Source organism: Aotus nancymaae, unplaced genomic scaffold (assembly GCF_030222135.1).
Source record: "Aotus nancymaae isolate 86718 unplaced genomic scaffold, 86718_ANA_hifiasm-v0.15.2.pri h1tg000022l_1, whole genome shotgun sequence".
Classification (NCBI taxonomy): Eukaryota; Metazoa; Chordata; class Mammalia; order Primates; family Aotidae; genus Aotus; species Aotus nancymaae.
Genome location: NW_026988435.1, coordinates 20,005,228 through 20,028,758, shown reverse-complemented (window position 1 = coordinate 20,028,758; position 23,531 = coordinate 20,005,228). Strand labels below are relative to the sequence as shown.

The following is a 23,531-nucleotide window of genomic DNA, read 5'->3' as shown; positions in this document are numbered from 1 at the left end:
ATCTATGAGCTGTAGAATTGGTGTTAGCAGGCATAAAAACATTAATCTCCTTGTACAACTGCATCAGAGTTCTTAGTGTACCAGGTATATAGCCAGTGAGCAGTAATATTTTGAAAGGAATCTTTGTTTTTGTACAGTAGGTCCCAACAGTAGGCTTAAAATATTCAATGAATCATGGTTTAAACAGTTGTGCTTTCCTCCAGGCTTTGTTGTTTTATTTATATAGCAATGGCAGGGTGTATTTATCATCATTTTTAAGGGGTTCAGGATTTTTGGAATAGTATATGAGCGTTGGCTCTAACCTCAAGTTCCAGCTTCATTAGCCCATACTAAGAGAGTCAGTCTTTCCTTTGAATCTTTGAAGCCAGGCATTGACTTCTCTCTAGCCATGAAATTTCTAGATGGCATCTTCTTCCAATTTAAGGCTCTTTTGTCTCCATTGAAAACCTGTTGTTTAGCGTAACCACCTTCATCATTTGTCTTAGCTAGATCATCTAGATAACTTGCTGAGCTTTTATGTCAGCATTTGATGCTCCCCTTTGCACTGTTTTATAGTTTTTTCCCTTAAATCTTATGAACCACCTCTGCTGCTTTGTCACCTGTCTCAGCCTTCATAGAATTGAAGAGAGTTAAGGCCTTCCTCTGGATTAGGCTTTGGTTTAAAGGAATGTTATAGCTGGTTTGATCTTAAATCCAGACCACTAAAACTTTCTGTATATCAGCAATTAAGGCTGTTTTGTTTTCTTATCATTCATGTGTTCACTGGAGTGGCGTTTTTAATTTCCTAGAAGAATTGGTTTTTTTTTTGCATTTGCAATTTGGTTAACTGGTGTGAGAGGCTGAGCTTTTGGCCTGTCTTGACTTTCACATGCCATCCTCACTAAGTAAGCTTAATCATTTCTAGCTTTTGATTTAAAGTATGAGACATGCAAAACACACAGCGGCCATTGTAGGGTTCTTAATTGGTCTAATTTCAATATTGTTTTGTCTCAGGCAATAAAAAGGACTGAGGATAGGGAGAGAGATGGGAACAGCCAAGAGGTGGAGCAGTCAGAGCACACATATTATGTGTCAAAGTATGTGTCATATGGGCATAGTTTGTGGCACCCCAAAACAATTATAATAGTAACACCAAAAATCACACATCACCATAACAGATACAATAATAATAAAAAAGCTAGAAATACTATAAGAGTTACCTAAATGAGACGTAAAGTTACAAAGTGAACATGTGCTGTTGGAAAAAATGATACTGATAGACTTGCTCGACAGGATTGCCACAAATTCTCAGATTGTAAAAAATAAAACCCACAGTAACTGCAAAGTACAATGAAGCAAAACACAATAAGATGACGTATGACTGTACAGTTCTATAAGCAAGATGACTGAAAGATCTCATGAGTGCTGTGGGGTCACAGAGAGGAACAACTACCCTCAGGCTGTGGAGTTCAGTGAAGGCTGCCTAAAGAGAGGATGAGTTGTCAGCTGAGACTTACAGAACGAAAGAGATGTCCTGGTTGTTTATCTGGACTGTAAATAAATGGGGCTTATTATAGGATTCTCTGTGCATTTTTAAGTCTGATGTATTTTTCCTCAAAAGATGAGGATGATAGGGATGATGTGGGGGGAAGGGCACTAGCAGAAGCTTCTTTACTCTTCTTACCGCCATGTTTCTCCCCATTATTTAACCTCATATTTAATGACAAGAATTTAAATATAGAATTTAAATATAGAACAAATTATGTATTTTATATAAATGCTATAATTGAAAGCAAAGAGCAAAACACAAAGCAAAATATAAACAATGAATTTAAATATAGAATTTAAAAAACAAACAAGAATTTAAAAAATAATTCAAATATAGAATTTAAATATAGAACAAATTATATATTTTATATAAATGCTATAATTGAAAGCAAAGACAAGACCAAAACATAAAGAAAAATATAAACAATGGGAAATTCTGATGTAAAGATTTAAGTAATTCAAGAGTTGAATAAACTAGTACCAGGTGCCATGGCTCATGCCTGTAATCTCAGCACTTTGGGAGGCCAAGGCAGGAAGATCGCTTGAACCCAGGAGTTTGAGACCAGCCTGGGCAACATGGTAACACCCCGTTCCTGCAAAAAATCAAAAATTTTTCGGGCATGGTAGTGTGTGGTCCCAGCTGCTCAGGAGGCTGAGGTAGGAGGATCATTTGAGCCTGAGGCAGAGGTTGCAGTGAGCCAAGATCTCACCACTGCACTTCAGCCTGGGAGACAGAGCAAGACTCTATCTCAAAAAAAAAAAAAAAAGTCAAATGAACTACTAAATAGTGAAGAGATCAATATATATATATGTGCCGTTCCACACATCATCATTCTATCTCAAGACAAAGAAAAAAAAAAGACTTTCATGAAAGATTTTGGTTTTCAGTGTTCAAATGATTTAATTTTATTAAATGAAGCTCATAGTAGGAAATAAGTAGTTGTTTTTAATGATCTTTATTGTTAAGGGAAAAGTTGTTCTGAAATATTTTTGGTCCAACAATTGAAATCAGAAAAGCCCTGAGCCATATTCCCTAGACCGCTGCTCTGCTTCTGTGTCCTTGGCACACTAGAGTCATCTTCTAAAGCCTCCTTACTCTCCCCAACCTTGGTCTGTATCTGACTTTGCGTGGCAGGTGCCATGGCAAGGAACTTGTGTCTCTATCCCTGCTACACAAACTGAACGTGCCCTAAACCTGGATAACAGCAGAACTAGGTCTCAGATTAGCATTTACTGGCTATCGTTCCTGAGATGACTACTTTAAACACTTGGTTATATGGATAGATGGGCAAATAAGAGATCAGGGGAAAGCACCCACTGCAATTTCTCCAATAAAAATAAAACCATTTCAAGTCAGACGTTAATGTTACCTGTGAAAATTTAAAGACATAGAACTTCTCCAGATACATCGTGCATGTGGTATTTTTGGTTTTGGTTCCTTAATTCTGTAGGATGGGACCTAGTCAGGTTTATTGACCCCTCTTTACAGGTATCACCACCGTGTCTGTGTGTTTGTGGATTGTGTCTATAGTGATGTTTCTCTTCCACATCCTGACAGGAATCTTCCATCTAGATATCTTTGTGTTATAGGCCTGTAATGACTAGAATCATGTCATATATGTCATTTCAATAGTATTTAATTTGATAATTTGACATAATTTTTTCTTTTTTACTTTGTTTTTGAAAAACTAGCAATCTTTCTTAGTAAATTTTGGGTTATTTTCACTCAAAGGTATTTATCAAAAAATAGGAAAAACCAATAATTGAGAAGATTTACATGTACATATAAGTAATTTGCAAATTGTATAAAGTCACAGTAGGTGGTACTTGATTTAACAAGGAAGGCTTTTATAGTATAAATTTACCCCAACAGCTTTATGTACCCTTAAAAATGATTTCTTGACCAGAATGCTCCAGTAAGAATATTGATCACCTAACTCTTGGTTTCTTGGTTTCACAAATGTAACTTAAAATAAATTTAATATCTTGTTTAAACAGTTAAAACAAAAGGCACAATTTTGTTAGGTAATTGCACTAATCATGTAATTTTATATATATATATACACACACACATACATATATATAATTATATATATATATTTTGTATCTTTATAATATATAAAATTACATGATTAGTACAATTATCTAACAATTGGTCCAACAATTGAAATCAGAAAAGCTCTGAGCATATATGTGTGTGTGAGTGTGTGTGTGTGTGTGTGTGTGTGTGTGTGTATGTATCTGTTACCCAGGCTGGAGTGTGGTGACGCGGTCTCAGCTCACTGCAATCTCTATCTCCTGAGTTCAAGCGATTCTTGTGCCTCAGTCCCCTGAGTAGCTGGAATTACAGACGTGTGCCACCGCATCTGGCTATTTTGGGATTTTTAATAGAGATGGGGTTTCACCATGTTGGTCAGGCTGGTCTCAAGCTCCTGACCTCTGGTGATCCTCCCACCTCGGCCTCCCAACATACTAGGATTATAGGCATGAGCCACCATGCCCAGCCTACACCAGTATGTTTAATAATCTATTCCTTTAAGAATCTTAAGAATCACTTTTTTTTTTTTTGCCATTGGTGATAACCAAAGTTTCTTTTGATCCCTGTGATTTGAAAATTGTTATGGAAGACTATTGGATACATTATAAAACTTTTCTTATTGAAACAGTACTTAGAAGTTAAATCTGTGTTTTTGGGAACAAGTGACCCAAGATATTGCAGAACATACTTTCAATTTCAGATCGGGCAAAAGCTTGGAATTCTGAGAGGGCATTATCCATTCAAGGAACTGCAGGTTAAGTTAATTTTAAAATTGTCACATGGTAATGATCAGTCATAACAAGCAAACAAATAAAAATGCAAGCGTGTGTACAAATGTACACAAACACATAAAAATTCACAATTCTGTAACACACATACTGATTTCTTCTCTTATTCTTGGTCCAGTACAATATATTTTATAGAACATACTTTATAATAAAAGATCTTGACTTCAAAGATGGGGAACATTTTTAAAACAGAGTGTACCCTGTGAGAAAGTGCAGAGTGTCTAAGTGTACTAAAAACCCTGGGAGCTTTGATCAAAAGCGAGCAGTTACATCAGTTCTGATGGTGATCTTTCTCACTATCTGTGACCTTGACCTAGTGCTTGTGTCTGTATGTCAAATCTATTTTAGGGGTGGGAAAACCATAGTTGAGTTTAATAGGATTGATACTGCCATCTCAAAGGATATCCCTGTATATACACTGTAAACCCTCAAGCAATTCGGAAGAAGAAAGATCCATTTTCCGTTACATTTCTTATTTTGATAGAGATTGGAAAATATTATGCTCTTAAAAACTAATAGGAAGCACCAGTTACTCCAAAGAGTATTGAGAAAGGTTAGGAGAAGCAAACACTCTCTGTTAATTTTATATTTACATTCTTTCCTTATACTTACATGCTGCTAAAATAATTTGTTAATGATTATTTTGTGTTCATTGAAACTATTATTTCTTTGATAACAGTAGAACGTAGTGAATAGATATTAGTACTAATAATAAATTGGTATGTACTATCTGTCATATAATAATTATTTTCTGGAGCTTTAAAAATTATAGTTAAAATTAACTAACAATTTTTCAGTTTCAATGTTTTCAAAACTGCAGCACAGCATTGAGAAGTGTATTGTATTTTTGAAGTAGAAATTTTTTGGCAATTTATCTCTTTCTCTAGTTCCTTTGACTGTCTGGCTCGTTTATTTTTAACTTATAATCTCCAACTTTTTCATCTTAATTTTGTTTAAAATTAAATATTTTTAAAGATTATAAAGGCAGTGTGAAATGAATAGCAAATTTATTGAATCCAAAGGATAATCTAGAACAAAGAAGCTCTTCTTTATTTTGCTGTATCAATTATGGGGTATTTCTTTCTGTCACCAGAACAGTTATTTCATCTGTCTTTTTTATTTGTGTCATCAAAAATCCTAAATCTTTGCTATTATCCTGCATTTTTATTCAGTATATAGCCGCTGTGAGATAAGCAAAAGTTCCAGTTTGAATGTAAGCTCATATTTATCTTTTAAGTAAACATCTGTTTGCAATTCTGTGACCCTACAGAAAGTTGTGAGCATAGATAACTTTTGGGGGATTAGGTGGGTGGGGTGTGTGGCTATTTCAAAATTATTTCTTTCCCCTAGATTGTATTTAAAAGACTATAATTGATCAGGGCTATTTCCATAACTTTATGATGGCGTATCATCTTTCTTGTTAAAATGCTTGTCATGTTTTATCAACTATAATTTGACAAATTACTTGGAATCATAGGAATAAAATTTTAAATTTAGAGAGCTCCTCAGATGCATTTGTCCTTGTGGTAAATGCTTTACTTAGTCAAGCAGGAGTGTCTCCGAATGAGTCTTTTTTTAATTGGAAATGTGAATGACACTATTTTACTCCTATGGAAGCAGCTGATGAGCAAGTTAAAGCGGATGGACCTAGAAGTTAGGAGCAAATTTGGCCTAGGGCAAAAAAATGTAAGTCCTTCAGGTTGCAGTGGAGAGCAGTCTGGGCAGCTATTTTCCTCACCAGTGTCTCTGGCTTCCATGCCACCTGTCTCTAAGGAGTATCTGCACCTAAAAATGGGAAGCCCCAGGAGAGGGCAAGAAATCTCTCAGTTCTCATTTCAAATGTTGAGGCCCTCAGTTGAGCAAAATGTATTTAGATAATTATTTTTGGCACCTGTTAAATTGTATAACCATATATATATCTTTTGATAAAGATACTACTTCAAAGAAAGTTATTATCATGGTATTTAAATTCCCTCAAAAGACATATGTTAATTTTGATTCTTTTTTCAAGTAATTAGAAATACATTTTAAGAAATGAAACTCAAGTATATTCTTTTATTGTCTTATTACTCCCTGCAGTGAAATGTCAGCACTTGAATGTTTCTTTTATTCCTTTTTACATGTTTTTTTTCAACGACATTTTAGCTTTTAGTTTGTAATAGAGGATTCATTGTTATCTTCTTAAACTTCAGGACCCTTGTCTAAAATGTTACTTTTCCTTTCTTTTTCTGTGAAATTAAGTGTTGGGTTTTACGTATTTCAACTTTTGATTAGCCCTTGGTTTGGAAAGCTAATTTCATCCTTTCAGACAAGATATCTGGAGTTACATCTCGTTGGTAAATTGTTTTTGGCTTACTGTTTCTCATTCAGCTTTTAAATCTTCCTTTCAAACAAAGCCCCACTTTGGAGATCATCAAGAGTTCTGTGAATACATGGATCTGTATGTATTTTTTTTTAAATAAAAGAGCCAGTAAGACTTTGGGATCTTCTTAGTATGTATTTAGATATTTTTCTTCTAATATTTAATGAAACATATTAATGTCTTTCTTACCATTTATATAAAAATACCCCTGAAATTATCCACAGTGGAATGTAGACAATATTCTTGTCCAATAGGAGTTATTCTTGAATGGCATAATTAAATAGCCCTTTGATTACTTACACATTTTGAGGAACCAGGAAAAGCCAAGTGTCCTAATGGTCAAAGCTGCGTCATAGAAATTCCTTTAAATTCAGTACTCAAATAGGTGTTACTTGATATGGCAGAACAAAGTCGGGGGGATCTCATGGAAACAACTGGAAGTCATGAGGTAGTCCTTAGACATAATTTAAATGGCAAACCAAGTGAACTCATAGACGTTTAATCATTTAAATGTGTTTTTAATGGAGTATTTAATTGCAAGTAAGATACTGAAACCTTAAAAACAGCCAGAGAAAGACCGTTGTCATTGTCTATTCCCAACTAAAAGTAGTCCCACATGTAAGAATTCTACTAGATGCATCCTTCTTCATTTATCTAAGTAAAACCTTGTAACTTGGACTTTATCATTTTAAAGTATGTAAAAGTTCATGAAGGTTTCCCTTTGTTTAATAAACCATTTCCAAATAGAAAATATAAAACATATTGCAATAAAAATAGTTTAACCACTTTAGAGAATCAATATAGCACTCATTTGTGAACTGTTATTATGCACATTATTTACTACCGTCTTTTATTTAAAAAGTGCTAAAAAAAAGTTACCTATCAACCTAATTCTGTACTTTTCAGATACTTATACAAAAAGAGAATGTAGCTCTTTTTAAAGTATACTCTGTAATTCAAGCATTTTATTAGATAGTTCATTAAACTAGTTTGTGTTGACACCTGGATCTTTCCCCAAATCATTCTATGCATAAGGTCAAAATTCCATGGAGTTTTTTCATGGTTTAGTTTGATTTTATTACTTTTTAAAATAATTATTTCTCACCATAATAATTTTTTCCACCACATGATATAGACCAGTAAAATCTTAACTTTATAAACTTTAAAGGATTTTTATGCTTATAAACAATTTAAAATTAATAAAAGGAAGATTCTGTTTATAATTTTAACATTAAGTAGTTAGACATGAATTTTATTAAATTGTCATGAAATTCATTAACCTTTGGTATACTATCAGGGTTCTTTGGACTCAGTTTTAGTTTTCAAAGACTTTTTAAAAATATATATTTTTGACTGGTTGGAAGGATGATATCACATTTTTTAAAAGTTTTAATGAATGTGTTCTTAATAGACTCACACATAGTATTTTGCTATTACTATATGTGTCCATTGAACCTTTTAGAAGTCAAAAGTACATTACGGAATCTTAGTGATCTTATTTTTTCTCCATCTTTAAGCATTTTGCCATTTTACCATTTTGGCAATTCATCATTTATTCCTAACTGTGCTTAAAAAAAAAAGACTAAAATAATAAAAAGTAAAGTAATCAACGTGCCCAGAAGGATGATGCGATACTAAAATAAGTCATCACTGTTATACCATAATTCTGTCTTCTTTTCTTCCTCCTCCTCTTTTTTTTTTTTTTTTGAGACCGAGTTTCGCTCTTGTTACCCAGGCTGGAGTGCAATGGCGCGATCTCGGCTCACCCCAACCTCCACCTCCTGGGTTCAGGCAATTCTCCTGCCTCAGCCTCCTGAGTAGCTGGGATTACAGGCACGCGCCACTATGCCCAGCTAATTTTTTGTATTTTTAGTAGAGACGGGATTTCACCATGTTGACCAGGATGGTCTCGATCTGTTGACCTCATAATCCACCCGCCTCGGCCTCCCAAAGTGCTGGGATTACAGGCGTGAGCCACCGCGCCCGGCCTTTTTTTTCTTTAAGAAACAGTTTCTTGTTCTGTTTATTACACAGGCTACAGTGCGGTACACAGCGACACAATCATAGCTCACTGAAGCCTCAAACTCCTGGGCTCAGGTGATCCTCCCATTCCAGCCTTCCAGAATGCTAGGATTACAGGCTATCCACTATACCCAGCCCAATCTTTAGTTTTCTTAAAGCTCATTATACTATATTATCTTTCAAGAATGTAAAAAAAAAAAAAAAAATACAAAATCTGGAGACATTATAGTCTTTTCCTTTTAAGTTTTTATTAAAAATAATTGATGATTGAGATTTGTCTATAATGTCAAAGAGAAGGAAGTTGACATATGAAGATACTTCACTTAGATAAACCAGAAGATGAATGGAAAGGAATTGATAGTAATATTTTACACATGAATGATTATGGTGCTATTGATTATATAAGCAATATTGCTCACTGTTGTTTTCAGATACTTCCTAGATGGATTTCTTTCCTTCCTTCCTTTCCTCACTTCCTCCCTTTCCTCACTTTTCTTCCTTTCCTTCCTCCCTTCCTTTCTTTCCTTTTCTTTCCCTTTCTTTCTTTCTTCCTTTCATCCTTCCTTTATTTTCTGTTCCTTCTTTCCACAGAGTCTTGCTCTGTCACACAGGCTGGAGTGCACTGGTACTATCATGGCTCACTTCAGCCTTGACTTTCCCAGACTCAGGTGATCCTCCCACCTGAGCCTCTCAAGTAGCTTGGACCACGGGCTCATAACATCACACCCAGCTATTTATTTTAATGTTTTTGTAAAGATGGGGGCATCTCCCCATGTTGCCCAGGCTGGTCTCGAACTCCTGGGCTCAAGCAATCATCCTGCCTCAGCCTCTGGAAGTCCTGAAGTTACATGCATCAGCCACTGTGCCCAGCCTCTAGATGAATTTTCTCAAACTTGGGAATAGATGAGTGAACAATGTAGTTCAAAAATAGAGTTCTCAGGACAAAAAGTAAGTGTAGTATTTTCATCCAGTTAGTTACTGAGTAGGAAAGACCTTATTGCTCAGTATTCAACACTCAGTGTTTTGTGGCAAAAACTTCTATGGCTCTGTTTTGCTCAAATGGTGTGTGACAGTATGCTTTCATCTTTTATGATTTTTGGAACACCAAAATTTATTTGAAACTGTTCATAAGTGGACAAATACTTAAGGTAGGTGTTTGATAAAGGATATTGAAAAGAAAGATGATATAGAAATGAAGTCATTCATTGGATTTATCATTGTAATTGCTGTTAATCTAAAAATGAAATATATTGGGCAATTATAAAGCAGAAATTTCTGTCATATTTTCAACATCATTATGAGCTATTGACATTATCAAAAATAACACATTTTGAATTCTATAAGTAAAAGAAGAAAACCAAAGAGTCCTTTTAAACACACAATTGAAATTTGGAATCAGTATTTATAAATATTTCCAGGTTCATCCATGACAGTTGATAAGCTGTCAGTTTCAAAGCACCTTGCCCTTTTCAGATATATACTCCTTCTTTATTCTTATTGTGTAAATTATTCATGAATTAAAACTTAAAATGTCTGTTGAACCCAGATGATAAATGATGATGACTATTTTTCTTGGTATACTGAGGGTTAAAATGAATTAGTTAAAATTGTAAAGAGCCAGTTGTAGTGGTTCATACCTGTAATCCCAGCACTTTGAGAGGCCAAGGTGGGAGGATCACTTGAGGCTAAGAGTTCAAGATGAGCCTGGGTAACGTAGTGAGACTTCCATCTCCACCAAAAAAAATAATAATAATAAAAAGAAGAAGCTGTACATGGTGGTGCACACCTGTAGTCCCAGCTGCTTGGGAGACTGAGGTGGGAGAATCACTTGAGTCCAGGAGATTGAGGCTGCAGTGAGCTATGATCTCACCACTGCACTCCAGCCTGGGAGTGGAACAAGACCTTGTCTCCAAAAAAAAAAAAAAAAATACATACATACATATATATATATACACACACACACACACACATACACACACATACACATATATAGACAAGCTCATTTTCACTTAAGAAGATAATATTAATCAAAATTTAGCACTTTTTGGTATCCTAAATGTCATACTAAATTTTTTGTTAAAATTAACCATTTTTTTCTAAAAATTTTATGGACATTTTATGACAACTCTATAAAAATGACAGCCAAGTTGAAACAAACATCACTCAGTTAGCTTTTATTTTATTATTGTGTAGGTTTTACTTTTTTCTCTTTGTATATATGCATTTTTAGTGTTCATGAAAGAAATCTTTCTTATCTTGACTGTCATATCTATCAACCTAATGTTTAAAGACAGGCTCATAATATAATCTATTTAGTTTCTAAACTAAGTTTTTCCTTCCGAAACCTCATGAGAGTTGCAGAATTTGTGATGCCTTTATTTGTTTTTAGTATTTTTTCCTGTTTTTTCTTTTTCTGTCCCTTTAGTGTTTTGACTTCCTTTGGTTCCTCATCCAACATAAGCCAAATTATAGAAAAATTCTGTTTTCTTTACTTAAAAGTTATTTAACAAGCATATACCATACAAGTAAAGTCTCTCCCTTACTGTGATGAAAATGTTTAATATTTTTAAATAGACACATGCACAAGCTCTAATGAAATCGCTGTCAAAATTAGGAAAAAAGCCAGGGGATTCAGTATTCTATAAACTATTCCAGTTTCAAAATATACGTTAATTGCAATTCTCTAAAGCAGGGGTTCCCAACCTCCAGGCCAAGCCTGTTAGAAACTGGGCCACACAGTGGGCAGTGAGCAGTGGGCCAGCAGGCATTACCGCCTGAGCTCCACCTCCTATCACTTCAGTGGCAGCATTAGATTCTCCCAGAAATGCGAACCCTATTGTGAACTGCACATGCGAGGGATCTAGGTTGCCAACTCTGTGAGAATCTAATGCCTGATGATCTGAGGTGGAACAGTTTCATCTTGAAACCACCTCCACCCCACTAGTCCATGGAAAAATTATCTTCCATGAAACCAGTCCCTGGTGCCAAAAAGGTTGGGGACTGCTACTCTAAAGAAACCTAATTATTAAATGTGTGTTGAAATTTAGGTATTTGTAACTAAATATACTGAAGTATACACCCGGAAACATTCTTAAGTTATATTTATATAAAACCAGGTGAGAGACCTATGTGTTGGTATTTCACAAATAATGTGGCCGTCTTTCACATAAAGAAAATGATTTAAGCTAATATTAAATAACTTTAAGTAACGTCTATTTATTAGGTAGTGGTCATATTTTACCTTATATCCTAAATCCGTAGGTCCCAACAAACTGTACTATTTCCAAGTATCGTGCCTCATTTTATTTTTTTCCTGTATTTCTCAGTTACATTTTGTACTATAGAAATAAAGAGGTCCGGCTTGGGAAAGGTGAGAAGGATTGTTAGTGATTTCTCCCTTTCTAGTTGTTTAAGAGATAGGTAAGGAAGATATCCAAAGAATTTTGGCTCACTCTGCTCCCTAAAGAGCTTTCAATAGAAGGAGCTAAGTGCATTCAGGCCTTAAGGCGTGTAAGAACCCTGCTTTCCTAGGAAGGGCACTTCAGTTTCTGATAGAACAGTGGCAGGTGTTGCTGCTGTGTCACCTGAGGCAGCCTCTCCAAGTGACCACAATCTTTAATTTACAGATTTATCTTATTTGAAAAACAGGCCTCCATGAGAAGATCCTTTTTCTCCACTGTTTCATGTAATTGGTATGTTTTATAGGATTTTTTTCAGAAAAAATTAATGAAAAATAACCACCTTGACTTAGAATATTTGGAAGCAATTATTCATCTTCCCAAGTGTGTTTCTGGCCCACTTCTCTGGAAGAAAGTGTGACAGCTTAGTGCATACACATAGTGATTCTTATGCATACTATGGTAACCACATTTTCTAAACTAAAAATGTTTTTTTTTATAATTTTCATTGGAAAATCTTGAAACAATCTTTAGAATATTTTTCAAGTCACACTTAATTTTTTAATTTTTTGTACTTGGTGATATAACAATCATGTGAAAATGTGAAAAGAAATAGTATGAGGAGAAGAGAATTCTATTATTAGAGGTATTCTAGAAACTTAGAAGTGGGTGTTCACCTTGCCTGGTTCTCTAGATGTTGCCTATCACATCCCCCTTTTAAAATGAACATAATTCACCAGTCCTAAGGCAGGTCTCAAAGCAGATTGGGAGTTTGGTAAGAATTTGTTGTATTGATTTAATGAAATAAACAATTGAATATTCAGAATGACCTTTACCTCGTCATTTCATTAAGTGATGAGCTTACAGTGTGTGATTTCAAATTTGTGATTTGAATTATTTTGGTTTCTCAACTACCTGTAGTTTTGGACAGTGAGAGAATATGTGCATTTGAATGTCAAAATCCCTTCCTTCCTACTGGGAATTTGGTAGTTTAATAACTTGAATGTATCCCAAGATTCAGGTATATATTGACTGTGTTGCACTGTACTAATTATCATTAGCACAGTCCTCAGACCCAAGGAGCTTAATAAAACTTTTTGTATATGTTATTTTTTTGTTATTGAAGTTAATTGTTTTCATATTTAAGAAATTATTATTTTCAACCTGAGAAAGCTGATTGCCAAAAAAAGAAATGATTATTAAAAGATGATTATTCTTGAGAAGGTTGGAGAGGGTTAACATGGGGAGAAATGCCATATATAGGTGACGGGGGGATGGAAGCAGCAAACTATCTTGCCATGTATGTACCTATGCAACAATCCTGCATGGTCTGCACATGTACCCGAGAACCTAAAGTACAAAAAAAAAGTAACCAAATTAAAAAAAAGATGATTATTCTTAATATCTATCATCTACTTTCTCTGCTAAGATAGGAAATAAATGGTAGATAGGTAAATAAATGGTAAAATATAGTGTCAGAGCCCCTCTACAAAGAAACTGTGGTAATTCCTTTTTAAATCAACTTCCAGATCTGCTTTGTAAATTCAGAAATGTGTAAATTTAATATTTTTAAAGCAATGAATAATACTTTGCAACTTACATTATGCACAGTAAAAAGCAGAATAGAAATAACAGGAGTTAATATGAACTTAAAGATGCTACTTATTTCATTCTTATGCTTCAATGAAGTATGTTTTAAGGCTATTTACAATGAAGTAAATATACTTCAATGAAGTATATTTTACAAACCAGTTTTCAAATGACTGATATGATTTTTACTTTCTTGAGTTCACTCAAGAACAAAAAGGTTGACAGTGGTATGGAGAGAAATACAGTGGATTTGCATATCCCATTAAATGGTTGTTAAATGTCTTCACTAGTTGAGAATTAATTGTATATTAACAGTTTTTTTGGGGGGGTGGGGATGGAATGTCACTCTGTTAACCAGGCTGGGGTGCAGTGGCGTGATATAAACTCACAGCAACTTCTGCCTGCTGGGTTCAAGCAGTTCTCCTGACTCAGCCTCCTGAGTAGCTGGGACTGCAGGCATGCACCACCATGCCTGGCTAATTTTTGTATTTTTAGTAGAGACGGGGTTTCACCATATTGGTCAGGCTGGTCTTGAACTCCTGACCTCAGGTGATTCAACCTCCTCAGCCTCCCAAAGTGCTGGGATTACAGGTGTGAGCCACCCTGCCTGGCCATATTAACAGTTTTTTAAGAGAATTAGAAAATTTGTTTCCTCAACTCCAAGATGTTATCAGTTGTAAAATGTACTCATGTTTTATACTACTAAGAAAAATAAGCCTCTGATTAAGCAACATGCCATCAATTGTAAGATATATACCTATGGGGGAAAAAAAAGTAGTGTTTAGCTGTATTACCTCCCTACTCTCTGAAAAACAAGTCAGGGTTTTATTAGTAAAGGAAAATGGGAGAATGGATATTGGGTGGCAGTTATCATCATCATTTCATTTCCATATCATTATAAGCCTCTTAAAATGTCCATCTTAAGTACATTATGGCAAATCTTTTTAAAATAGTGGCATTGGGATCTCAAGAAACTCTCTTCTCATTATAAACTTTATACAATTGAAATTTATTTAATTGTTGCTGCCTCCTTTCTATAGCTTTTTCTTTGGGTATTGTTTTTATCGTTTCAATCAATTTAACAATTTGATGCAACCAGATAATTGTTTCCTAAAGTTTGACTTAGAGGTAAGCATTTTACCCAAAAAGCTACAGGGTAGTCTTTAAATTAGAATTTATCTTTTCAATTCCATAGGGACCAAGGTATTTGTTGGTAGAAGAGATCTAATAACCAGAACAAAATGTTCTGGCATCTTGAAAAACAATCTTCATGAAATTTATTCCAGCTTTTCTTCCAAAGGTGTAATGGCCCCCTTCCTTAGGTCAATTTTCTCTATCAAGTTTTTGGAAATGTAATGAGTTCTTGCTTCTTCTGTTGTATATGTGTTAGTGATAGGGAATTGTTTGGTATCTTCTTAGATAATATCATTGGAATATTTTTCAAACTGTGACCAAAAAGTCTTTGGCATTTTCCATTTTATGTCCTCCCTGTCTTCTGTATCTGTAAGGAATGGACCTGACTTTAAGACTTTTCCATAGAGCACATGAGTAAGGATTAAATAACAAACTATATGAAACCCTTGATAGCCCTGAACAAGCATCTAAAGAGCATCTAAAGAATCATTCTCCTCCGTCTTTAATAAGTCATGGTAAAAACTATGGGTAGGCAAGTTTATGACTGTATTTTAATGTTTATGAATACGATTAAGATTGTCACACTTTGAACAGGCTCACAAAATAATCTTCAACTTGTTAGTACTTTGATTTTTTTTGAAAACAGAAATTCTAAAAATTACTTACGGGATGTCTGGTGTTTGGGGGATGATGTCAGAAGTGAATCTGTTCTGTTGGCCTCAACCCCACATCAGACTCATCGGAATCTGCATCTCTTTCCTTTTTCTGCACATCTACTTTTGTTTCTTCCTAAGTGCCCAGTAATGTAAGGAAGCAACTTCTAGCTTCCCTATAGAGCTATAAAGCTGTAAAGGAGACTTACCATTCACATTACTTTGCAGAAAGGTGCTTATGAAAATTCAGAGACTTGGTGGGCTTTGGAAGACGTTTATATAACATTAAAGTATGCTCTCTTCCCTAAATGATTTGATCATTTTAATAGTATGGATTAACCCACAGGATTTCTAGTAGAGATTTTCATTTGACTAGAATGGCAATAAAACAAATTACCAAAGTGACTATAATGATATATATACACTTACAAATGCTATATTATTTTGCTTGTAGGTATCATAACATGATTCTAGTTCTGCACCTCCTTAACTATTCTTATTTTTATTTTTTTTTAGAACACTGATATTTGCATTTAATGGGGAATAAAAGATGAAGAAGGAAAAAGAATATATTCACTAAGGATTATATCTGCTTACTGCTACAGACGTATGTTTTAAGGAATTCTCCTCCTTCTTACTTAGAAGTTCATCAGCTCTGTGGTCAGACTGCATTTATCTTGTCATTGCCAGAAGAAATCCTCATCAGAATGTAAGAGTATGTCTCTCTCTCAGTGCTATGGAAGGTGATAAACTGATACTCAGTTATTAAAGTTACATCTCACCGCAGAAAACCATTCTTCAAAGTGAATAGAAACCAAGCCCTTGTGAACACTTCTATTGAACATGACTCATGGAGAAGAGCTTGGCTCTGATGTGCACCAGGATTCTATTGTTTTAACTTACCTAGAAGGATTACTAATGCATCAGGCAGCAGGGGGATCAGGTACTGCCGTCGACAAAAAGTCTGCTGGGCATAATGAAGAGGATCAGAACTTTAACATTTCTGGCAGTGCATTTCCCACCTGTCAAAGTAATTGTCCAGTTCTCAATACACATACATATCAGGGATCTGGCATGCTGCATCTCAAAAAAGCCAGACTGTTGCAGTCTTCCGAGGACTGGAATGCAGCAAAGCGGAAGAGGCTGTCTGATTCTATCGTAAATTTAAACGTAAAGAAGGAAGCTTTGCTGGCTGGCATGGTTGACAATGTGCCTAAAGGCAAACAGGATAGCACATTACTGGCCTCTTTGCTTCAGTCATTCAGCTCTAGGCTGCAGACTGTTGCTCTGTCACAACAAATTAGGCAGAGCCTCAAGGAGCAAGGATATGCCCTCAGTCATGATTCTTTAAAAGTGGAGAAGGATTTAAGGTGCTATGGTGTTGCATCAAGTCACTTAAAAACTTTGTTGAAGAAAAGTAAAGTTAAAGATCAAAAGCCTGACACAAATCTTCCTGATGTGACTAAAAACCTCATCAGAGACAGGTTTGCAGAGTCTCCTCATCATGTTGGACAAAGTGGAACAAAGGTCATGAGTGAACCATTGTCATGTGCTGCAAGATTACAGGCTGTTGCAAGCATGGTGGAAAAAAGGGCTAGTCCTGCCACCTCACCTAAACCTAGTGTTGCTTGTAGCCAACTGGCATTACTTCTTTCAAGTGAAGCCCATTTGCAGCAGTATTCTCGAGAACATGCTTTAAAAACTCAAAATGCAAATCAAGCAGCAAGTGAAAGACTTGCTGCTATGGCCAGATTGCAAGAAAATGGCCAGAAGGATGTTGGCAGTTTCCAGCTCTCAAAAGGAATGTCAAGCCATCTTAATGGTCAGGCAAGAACATCATCAAGCAAACTGATGGCTAGCAAAAGTAATGCTGCAACATTTCAAAATCCAATGGGTATCATTCCTTCTTCCCCTAAAAATGCAGGTTATAAGAACTCACTAGAAAGAAACAACGTAAAACAAGCTCCTAACAATAGTTTGCTTTTACATCTTCTTAAAAGCCAGACTGTACCTAAGCCAATGAATGGACACAGTCACAGTGAGAGAGGAAGCATTTTTGAGGAAAGTAGTACGCCTACAACTATTGATGAATATTCAGATAACAATCCTAGTTTTACAGATGACAGCAGTGGTGATGAAAGTTCTTATTCCAACTGCGTTCCCATAGATTTGTCTTGCAAACACCGAGTTGAAAAATCAGAATCTGACCAACCTGTTTCTTTGGATAACTTTACTCAATCCTTGCTGAACACTTGGGATCCAAAAGTCCCAGATGTAGATATCAAAGAAGATCAAGATACCTCAAAGAATTCTAAGCTAAACTCACACCAGAAAGTAACACTTCTTCAATTGCTACTTGGCCATAAGAATGAAGAAAATGTAGAAAAAAACGCCAGCCCTCAGGGAGTACACAATGATGTGACCAAGTTCAATACACAAAATTATTCAAGGACTTCTGTGATAGAAAGCCCCAGTACAAATCGGACTACTCCAGTGAGCACTCCACCATTACTTACATCAGCCAAAGCAGAGTCTCCCATCAATCTCTCTCAACACTCTCTGGTTATCAAATGGAATTCCCCACCATATGCCTGCAGTACTCAGTCTGAAAAGCTAACAAATACTGCATCTAACCACTCAATGGACCTTACAAAAAGCAAAGAACCGCCAGGAGAGAAACCAGCCCATAGTGAAGGTGCACAAAACTCTGCAACTTTTAGTGCCAGTAAGCTGTTACAGAATTTAGCACAATGTGGAATGCAGTCTTCCGTGTCAGTGGAAGAGCAGAGATCTAGCAAACAGCTGTTAACTGTAAACACAGATAAACCAATGGGTATGGTTGATAGATTAAATAGCCCTTTGCTCTCAAGTAAAACAAATGTGGTTGAAGAAAATAAAGCATTTAGTAGTCAACCAACAGTTCCAGAACCAGGACTTTCTGGTTCTGAAATAGAAAACCTGCTTGAAAGACGTACTGTCCTCCAGTTGCTCCTGGGAAACCCCAACAAAGGTAAAAGTGAAAAGAAAGAGAAAACTCCCTTAAGAGATGAAAGTACTCAGGAACACTCAGAGAGAGCTTTAAGTGAACAAATATTGATGGTGAAAATAAAGTCTGAGCCTTGTGATGACTTACAAATTCCTCATACAAATGTGCACTTGAGCCATGATACTAAGAGTGTGCCATTCTTGGGTATGGCTCCTGCTTTGCAAAGAAGCGCACCTGCCTTACCAGTGTCCGAGGACTTTAAATCGGAGCCTGTTTCACCTCAGGATTTTTCTTTCTCAAAGAATGGTCTGTTAAGTCGATTGCTAAGACAAAATCAAGATAGTTACCTAGAAGATGATTCAGACAAGAGTCACAGAAATAATGAAATGGCACTTCTAGAATCAAAGAATCTTTGCATGGTCCCTAAGAAAAGGAAGCTTTATACTGAGCCATTAGAAAATCCATTTAAAAAGATGAAAAACAACATTGTTGACGCTGCAAACAATCACAGTGCCCCAGAAGTACTGTATGGGTCCTTGCTTAACCAGGAAGAGCTGAAATTGAGCAGAAATGATCTTGAATTTAAATATCCTGCTGGTCACAGCTCAGCCAGCGAAAGTGATCAAAGGAGTTGGGCCAGAGAGAGCAAAAGCTTCAATGTTCTGAAACAGCTGCTTCTCTCGGAAAACTGTGTGCGAGATCTGTCCCCGCACAGAAGTAACTCTGCCACTGACAGTAAAAAGAAAGGACACAAAAATAATGTGACCAACAGCAAACCTGAATTTAGCATTTCTTCTTTAAATGGACTGATGTACAGTTCCACTCAGCCCAACAGTTGCATGGATAACAGGACATTTTCATACCCAGGAGTAGTAAGAACTCCTGTGAGTCCTACTTTCCCTGAGCACTTGGGCTGTGCAGGGTCTAGACCAGAATCTGGGCTTTTGAATGGGTGTTCCATGCCCAGTGAGAAAGGACCCATTAAGTGGGTTATCACTGATGTGGAGAAGAATGAGTATGAAAAAGATTCTCCAAGACTGACCAAAACCAACCCAATACTATATTATATGCTCCAGAAAGGAGGCAATTCTGTTACCAGTCGAGAAACACAAGACAAGGACATTTGGAGGGAGCCTTCATCTGCTGAAAGTGTCTCACAGGTCACAATCAAAGAAGAGTTACTTCCTACTGCAGAAACGAAAGCTTCTTTCTTTAATTTAAGAAGCCCTTACAATAGCCATATGGGAAATAATGCTTCTCGCCCACACAGCGCGAATGGAGAAGTTTATGGACTTCTGGGAAACGTGCTAACAATAAAAAAAGAATCAGAATAAAATGTACCTGCCATCCAGTTTTGGATCTTTTTAAACTAATGAGTATGAACTTGAGATCTGTATAAATAAGAGCATGATTTGAGAAAAGCATGGTATAATTGAAACTTTTTCATTTTGAGAAGTATTGGTTACTGGTGATGTTTAAATATGCATACTAACTTTTGCTTAACATTAGATGTCATGAGGAAACTACTGAACTAGCAATTGGTTGTTTAACACTTCTGTATGCATCAGGTAACAACTGTGAGTAGCCTATGAATGAAATTCTTTTATAAACATAAATAATAGGCATAAATTAAAATGTAAAATTCCATTCATAGTGAATTAATGCATTTCGCTGCCTTTATTAGGGTACTTTATTTTGCTTTTCAGAAGTCAGCCTACATAACACATTTTTTAAAGTCCAAACTGTTAAACAAGTCTTTAAAGGATAATTATCCAATAAAAAAAAACCTAGTGCTGATTCACAGCTTATTATCCAATTCAAAAGTAAATTAGAAAAATATATGCTTACATTTTTCACTTTTGCTAAAAAAAAAAAAAAGTTTATTTTTAACTCTTGGAAGAGGTTTTTTGGTTCCCAATGTATCTGTCCCACCCTGGTCGTTTTCAATATATATTTCTTTAAACCTTGTACTACTTAGTAAAAATTGATTACAATTGAGGGAAGTTTGATAGATCCTTTAAAAAAGGCAGATTTCCATTTTTTGTATTTTAACTACTTTACTAAAACTCCTCCTTTTACAGAATTAGAAAAGTTAACATTTATCTCTAGATGGTTTCCTGAATAGTTCAATATTTAAGAAATTGTTTTTAACAGAAGCAAAATGGCTTTTCTTTGGACAGTTTTCACCATCTCTTGTAAAAGTTAATTCTCACCATTCCAGTGGTACCTGCAAGTCTTATGACCAGGATTCCTTAAAGCTGAACTCAGACCACTTGCATTAGAACCATCTGGAGCACTTGTTTTAAAATGCAGATTCATAGGCAGCATCTCAGATCTACAGAACAAGAATCTCTGCTAAGTGGACCTGGAATCTTCCATCTGCATCTTAACACGCTCCCTAGGTGTTTCTTCTGCACCTTGATGTTTGAGAACTTTGACTGATGACTTTCCTCAGAACATGAGACTGTAAAACAAAAACAAAAAACTATCTGATGCCTCTATTTTCCCCAGTACAGTCACACATCAGCTCAAAATTTGCAATATTGTAGTTCATATATTACCGTTATGTCTTTGGAAATCGGGTTCAGAACACTTTTTATGACAAAAAAATTGGGTGGAGGGGACAACTTTCATATCTGGCTCAACATCTCAGGAAAATCTGTGATTATTTATGTGTTCTAATGAGTAACATCTACTTAGTTAGCCTTAGGGATGGAAAAACAGGGCCACTTACCAAACTCAGGTGATTCCAGGATGGTTTGGAAACTTCTCTTGAATACATCCTTAACCTTTATTAAAACATCGTCCTAAGAACAGTGCTAACAAAGGTTACAACATTTAGTTCAAACCCAAGAAAGGCACTAAACTCAGACTGACTAAACAAAAAGTACAAAGGGCACATATTCATGACAGAATTGTACACGATCACTCCATTGGACGTATTATTTTAAAATAGTAATGAAAAATAAATGTCGATACTGTCTTAGAAGAACTTAATGTATTATTGAAGCCACATGGGGTTTCAAGTTCGAAACAAGTCTCTTTTTATGTTCAGTTTGTACAATTCACAATTCATTCACCAGATATTTTATTTTTAATTGTGAAACAGGTTAGCAAATGACCTCTCAAAAATTATTCTATAATCACTATTAGTTAGAAGGAAATTGATTTAAAATTGTTCTACTTGAAGCGGTTTCTAAGATTTTTATATTAAAATTGGGTGTGATTTCCTATTATGATCTAAAACCCTAAATGGTTATTTTTCCTCAGAATGATTTGTAAATAGCTACTGGAAATATACAGTAATATGAGTGGGTATTATGCAACATCATGGAGAAGTGAAGGAGGCATAGGCTTACGCGGACATAAAATTTCACTGGCCAGTTGAATATATTCTACTCCATGTCCATATTGTGACAATCTTACTGTCAACACTATATAAATAAGCTTTTAGGCAAGTCATTTTTCTTGATCATTGTGAAAAGTCTGGAGCCTTAGAGGTATGTCAGAAAAATATGTTGGTATTCTCCCTTGGGTAGGGGAAAATGGCCTTTTTACAAGAGAGTGAAATTTAGGTCAGAGAAAAGACCATCAAGGGCCAGCGTTGCTATTTTTTCTTTTTGTGGATTTTGTTTTGTTTTTTTGGTTGGTTGGTTGGTTGTTTTCATTGTTGTTAACAATTAAAGAAATGAGAATATGTAATACTTAAGTAAATATGACCACAAAGAATGCTGTTCTGGTTTACTAGAGAATGTCCCCAATTTGAATTTAGGGTGATTTAAAGAACAGTGAGAAAGGGCATACATCCACAGATTCACTTTGTTTATGCATATGTAGATATAAGGATGCACATATACACATTTTCAAGGACTATTTTAGATATCTAGACAATTTCTTCTAATAAAGTCATTTGTGAAAGGGTACTACAGCTCTCATTGACATCAGTAAGGTAGCATTCATTACCTGTTTATTCTCTGCTGCATCTTACAGAAGAGTAAACTGGTGAGAGTATATATTTTATATATATATAAAATATGTATATATATATATTGACTTGTTACATGAAGATGTTAAAATCAGTTTTTAAAGGTGATGTAAATAGTGATTTCCTTAATGAAAAATACATATTTTGTATTGTTCTAATGCAACAGAAAAGCCTTTTAATCTCTTTGGTTCCTGTATATTCCATGTATAAGTGTAAATATAATCAGACAGGTTTAAAAGTTGTGCATGTATGTATACAGTTGCAAGTCTGGACAAATGTATAGAATAAACCTTTTATTTAAGTTGTGATTACCTGCTGCATGAAAAGTGCATGGGGGACCCTGTGCATCTGTGCATTTGGCAAAATGTCTTAACAAATCAGATCAGATGTTCATCCCAACATGACAGTATTCCATTTCTGGACATGATGTCTGTGGTTTAAGCTTTGTGAAAGAATGTGCTTTGAATCCAAGGGTCTTAAACAATTTTTTTAAATCAAGTCAACCACTTTTAAACATAAAGAATTCACGCAACTACTTTCATGAATTTTTTAATCCCATTGCAAACATTATTCCAAGAGTATCCTGGTATTAGCAATACTGGAATACAGGCACATTACCATTCATAGTAAGAATTCTGGTGTTTACACAACCAAGTTTGATGCGATCTGCTCAGTCATATAATTTGTCATTTTTATTAGAAATTTAATTTCTTCATGTGATGTCATGAAACTGTACATACTGCAGTGTGAATTTTTTTGTTTCGTTTTTTAATCTTTTAGTGTTTACTTCCTGCAGTGAATTTGAATAAATGAGGAAAAAAATGCATTGTCTCTGGTTTGAAATGACTGTTATTTTGTGGGCTTTCTCTGGTTTTTAGGTTTTCCATAAACATAAAACCCATTGCTATGAATACAACAGTGATGTTCAAGGGTATTTTGCCCTTCTCAGAAAAATAAAGGGGACAAAAAAGAAGGTGGCTAGCAAGTTAGTGCACTAAAAAAAGAATAATTAAGGAATAACTCAAAATGACATGCCTCTCTCCCATGA

General features: G+C 35.3%; 1 protein-coding gene across 3 annotated transcripts in view; it reads left to right on the top strand.

The window, feature by feature from the left end:
* The window catches only part of NRIP1 (nuclear receptor interacting protein 1), a 104,148-nt gene extending 80,839 nt beyond the window's left edge, over positions 1–23,309 (top strand). For all 3 annotated transcript variants that reach the window (XM_064380044.1, XM_012444756.3, XM_064380045.1), the window contains one exon: positions 16,029–23,309. In XM_064380044.1, the coding sequence (XP_064236114.1) occupies positions 16,356–19,832 (3,477 nt within the window). In that variant the 5' untranslated portion in view covers positions 16,029–16,355 and the 3' untranslated portion in view covers positions 19,833–23,309. The remainder of the gene's footprint in view (positions 1–16,028) is intronic.
* The last annotated feature ends 222 nt before the right edge of the window (positions 23,310–23,531 follow it).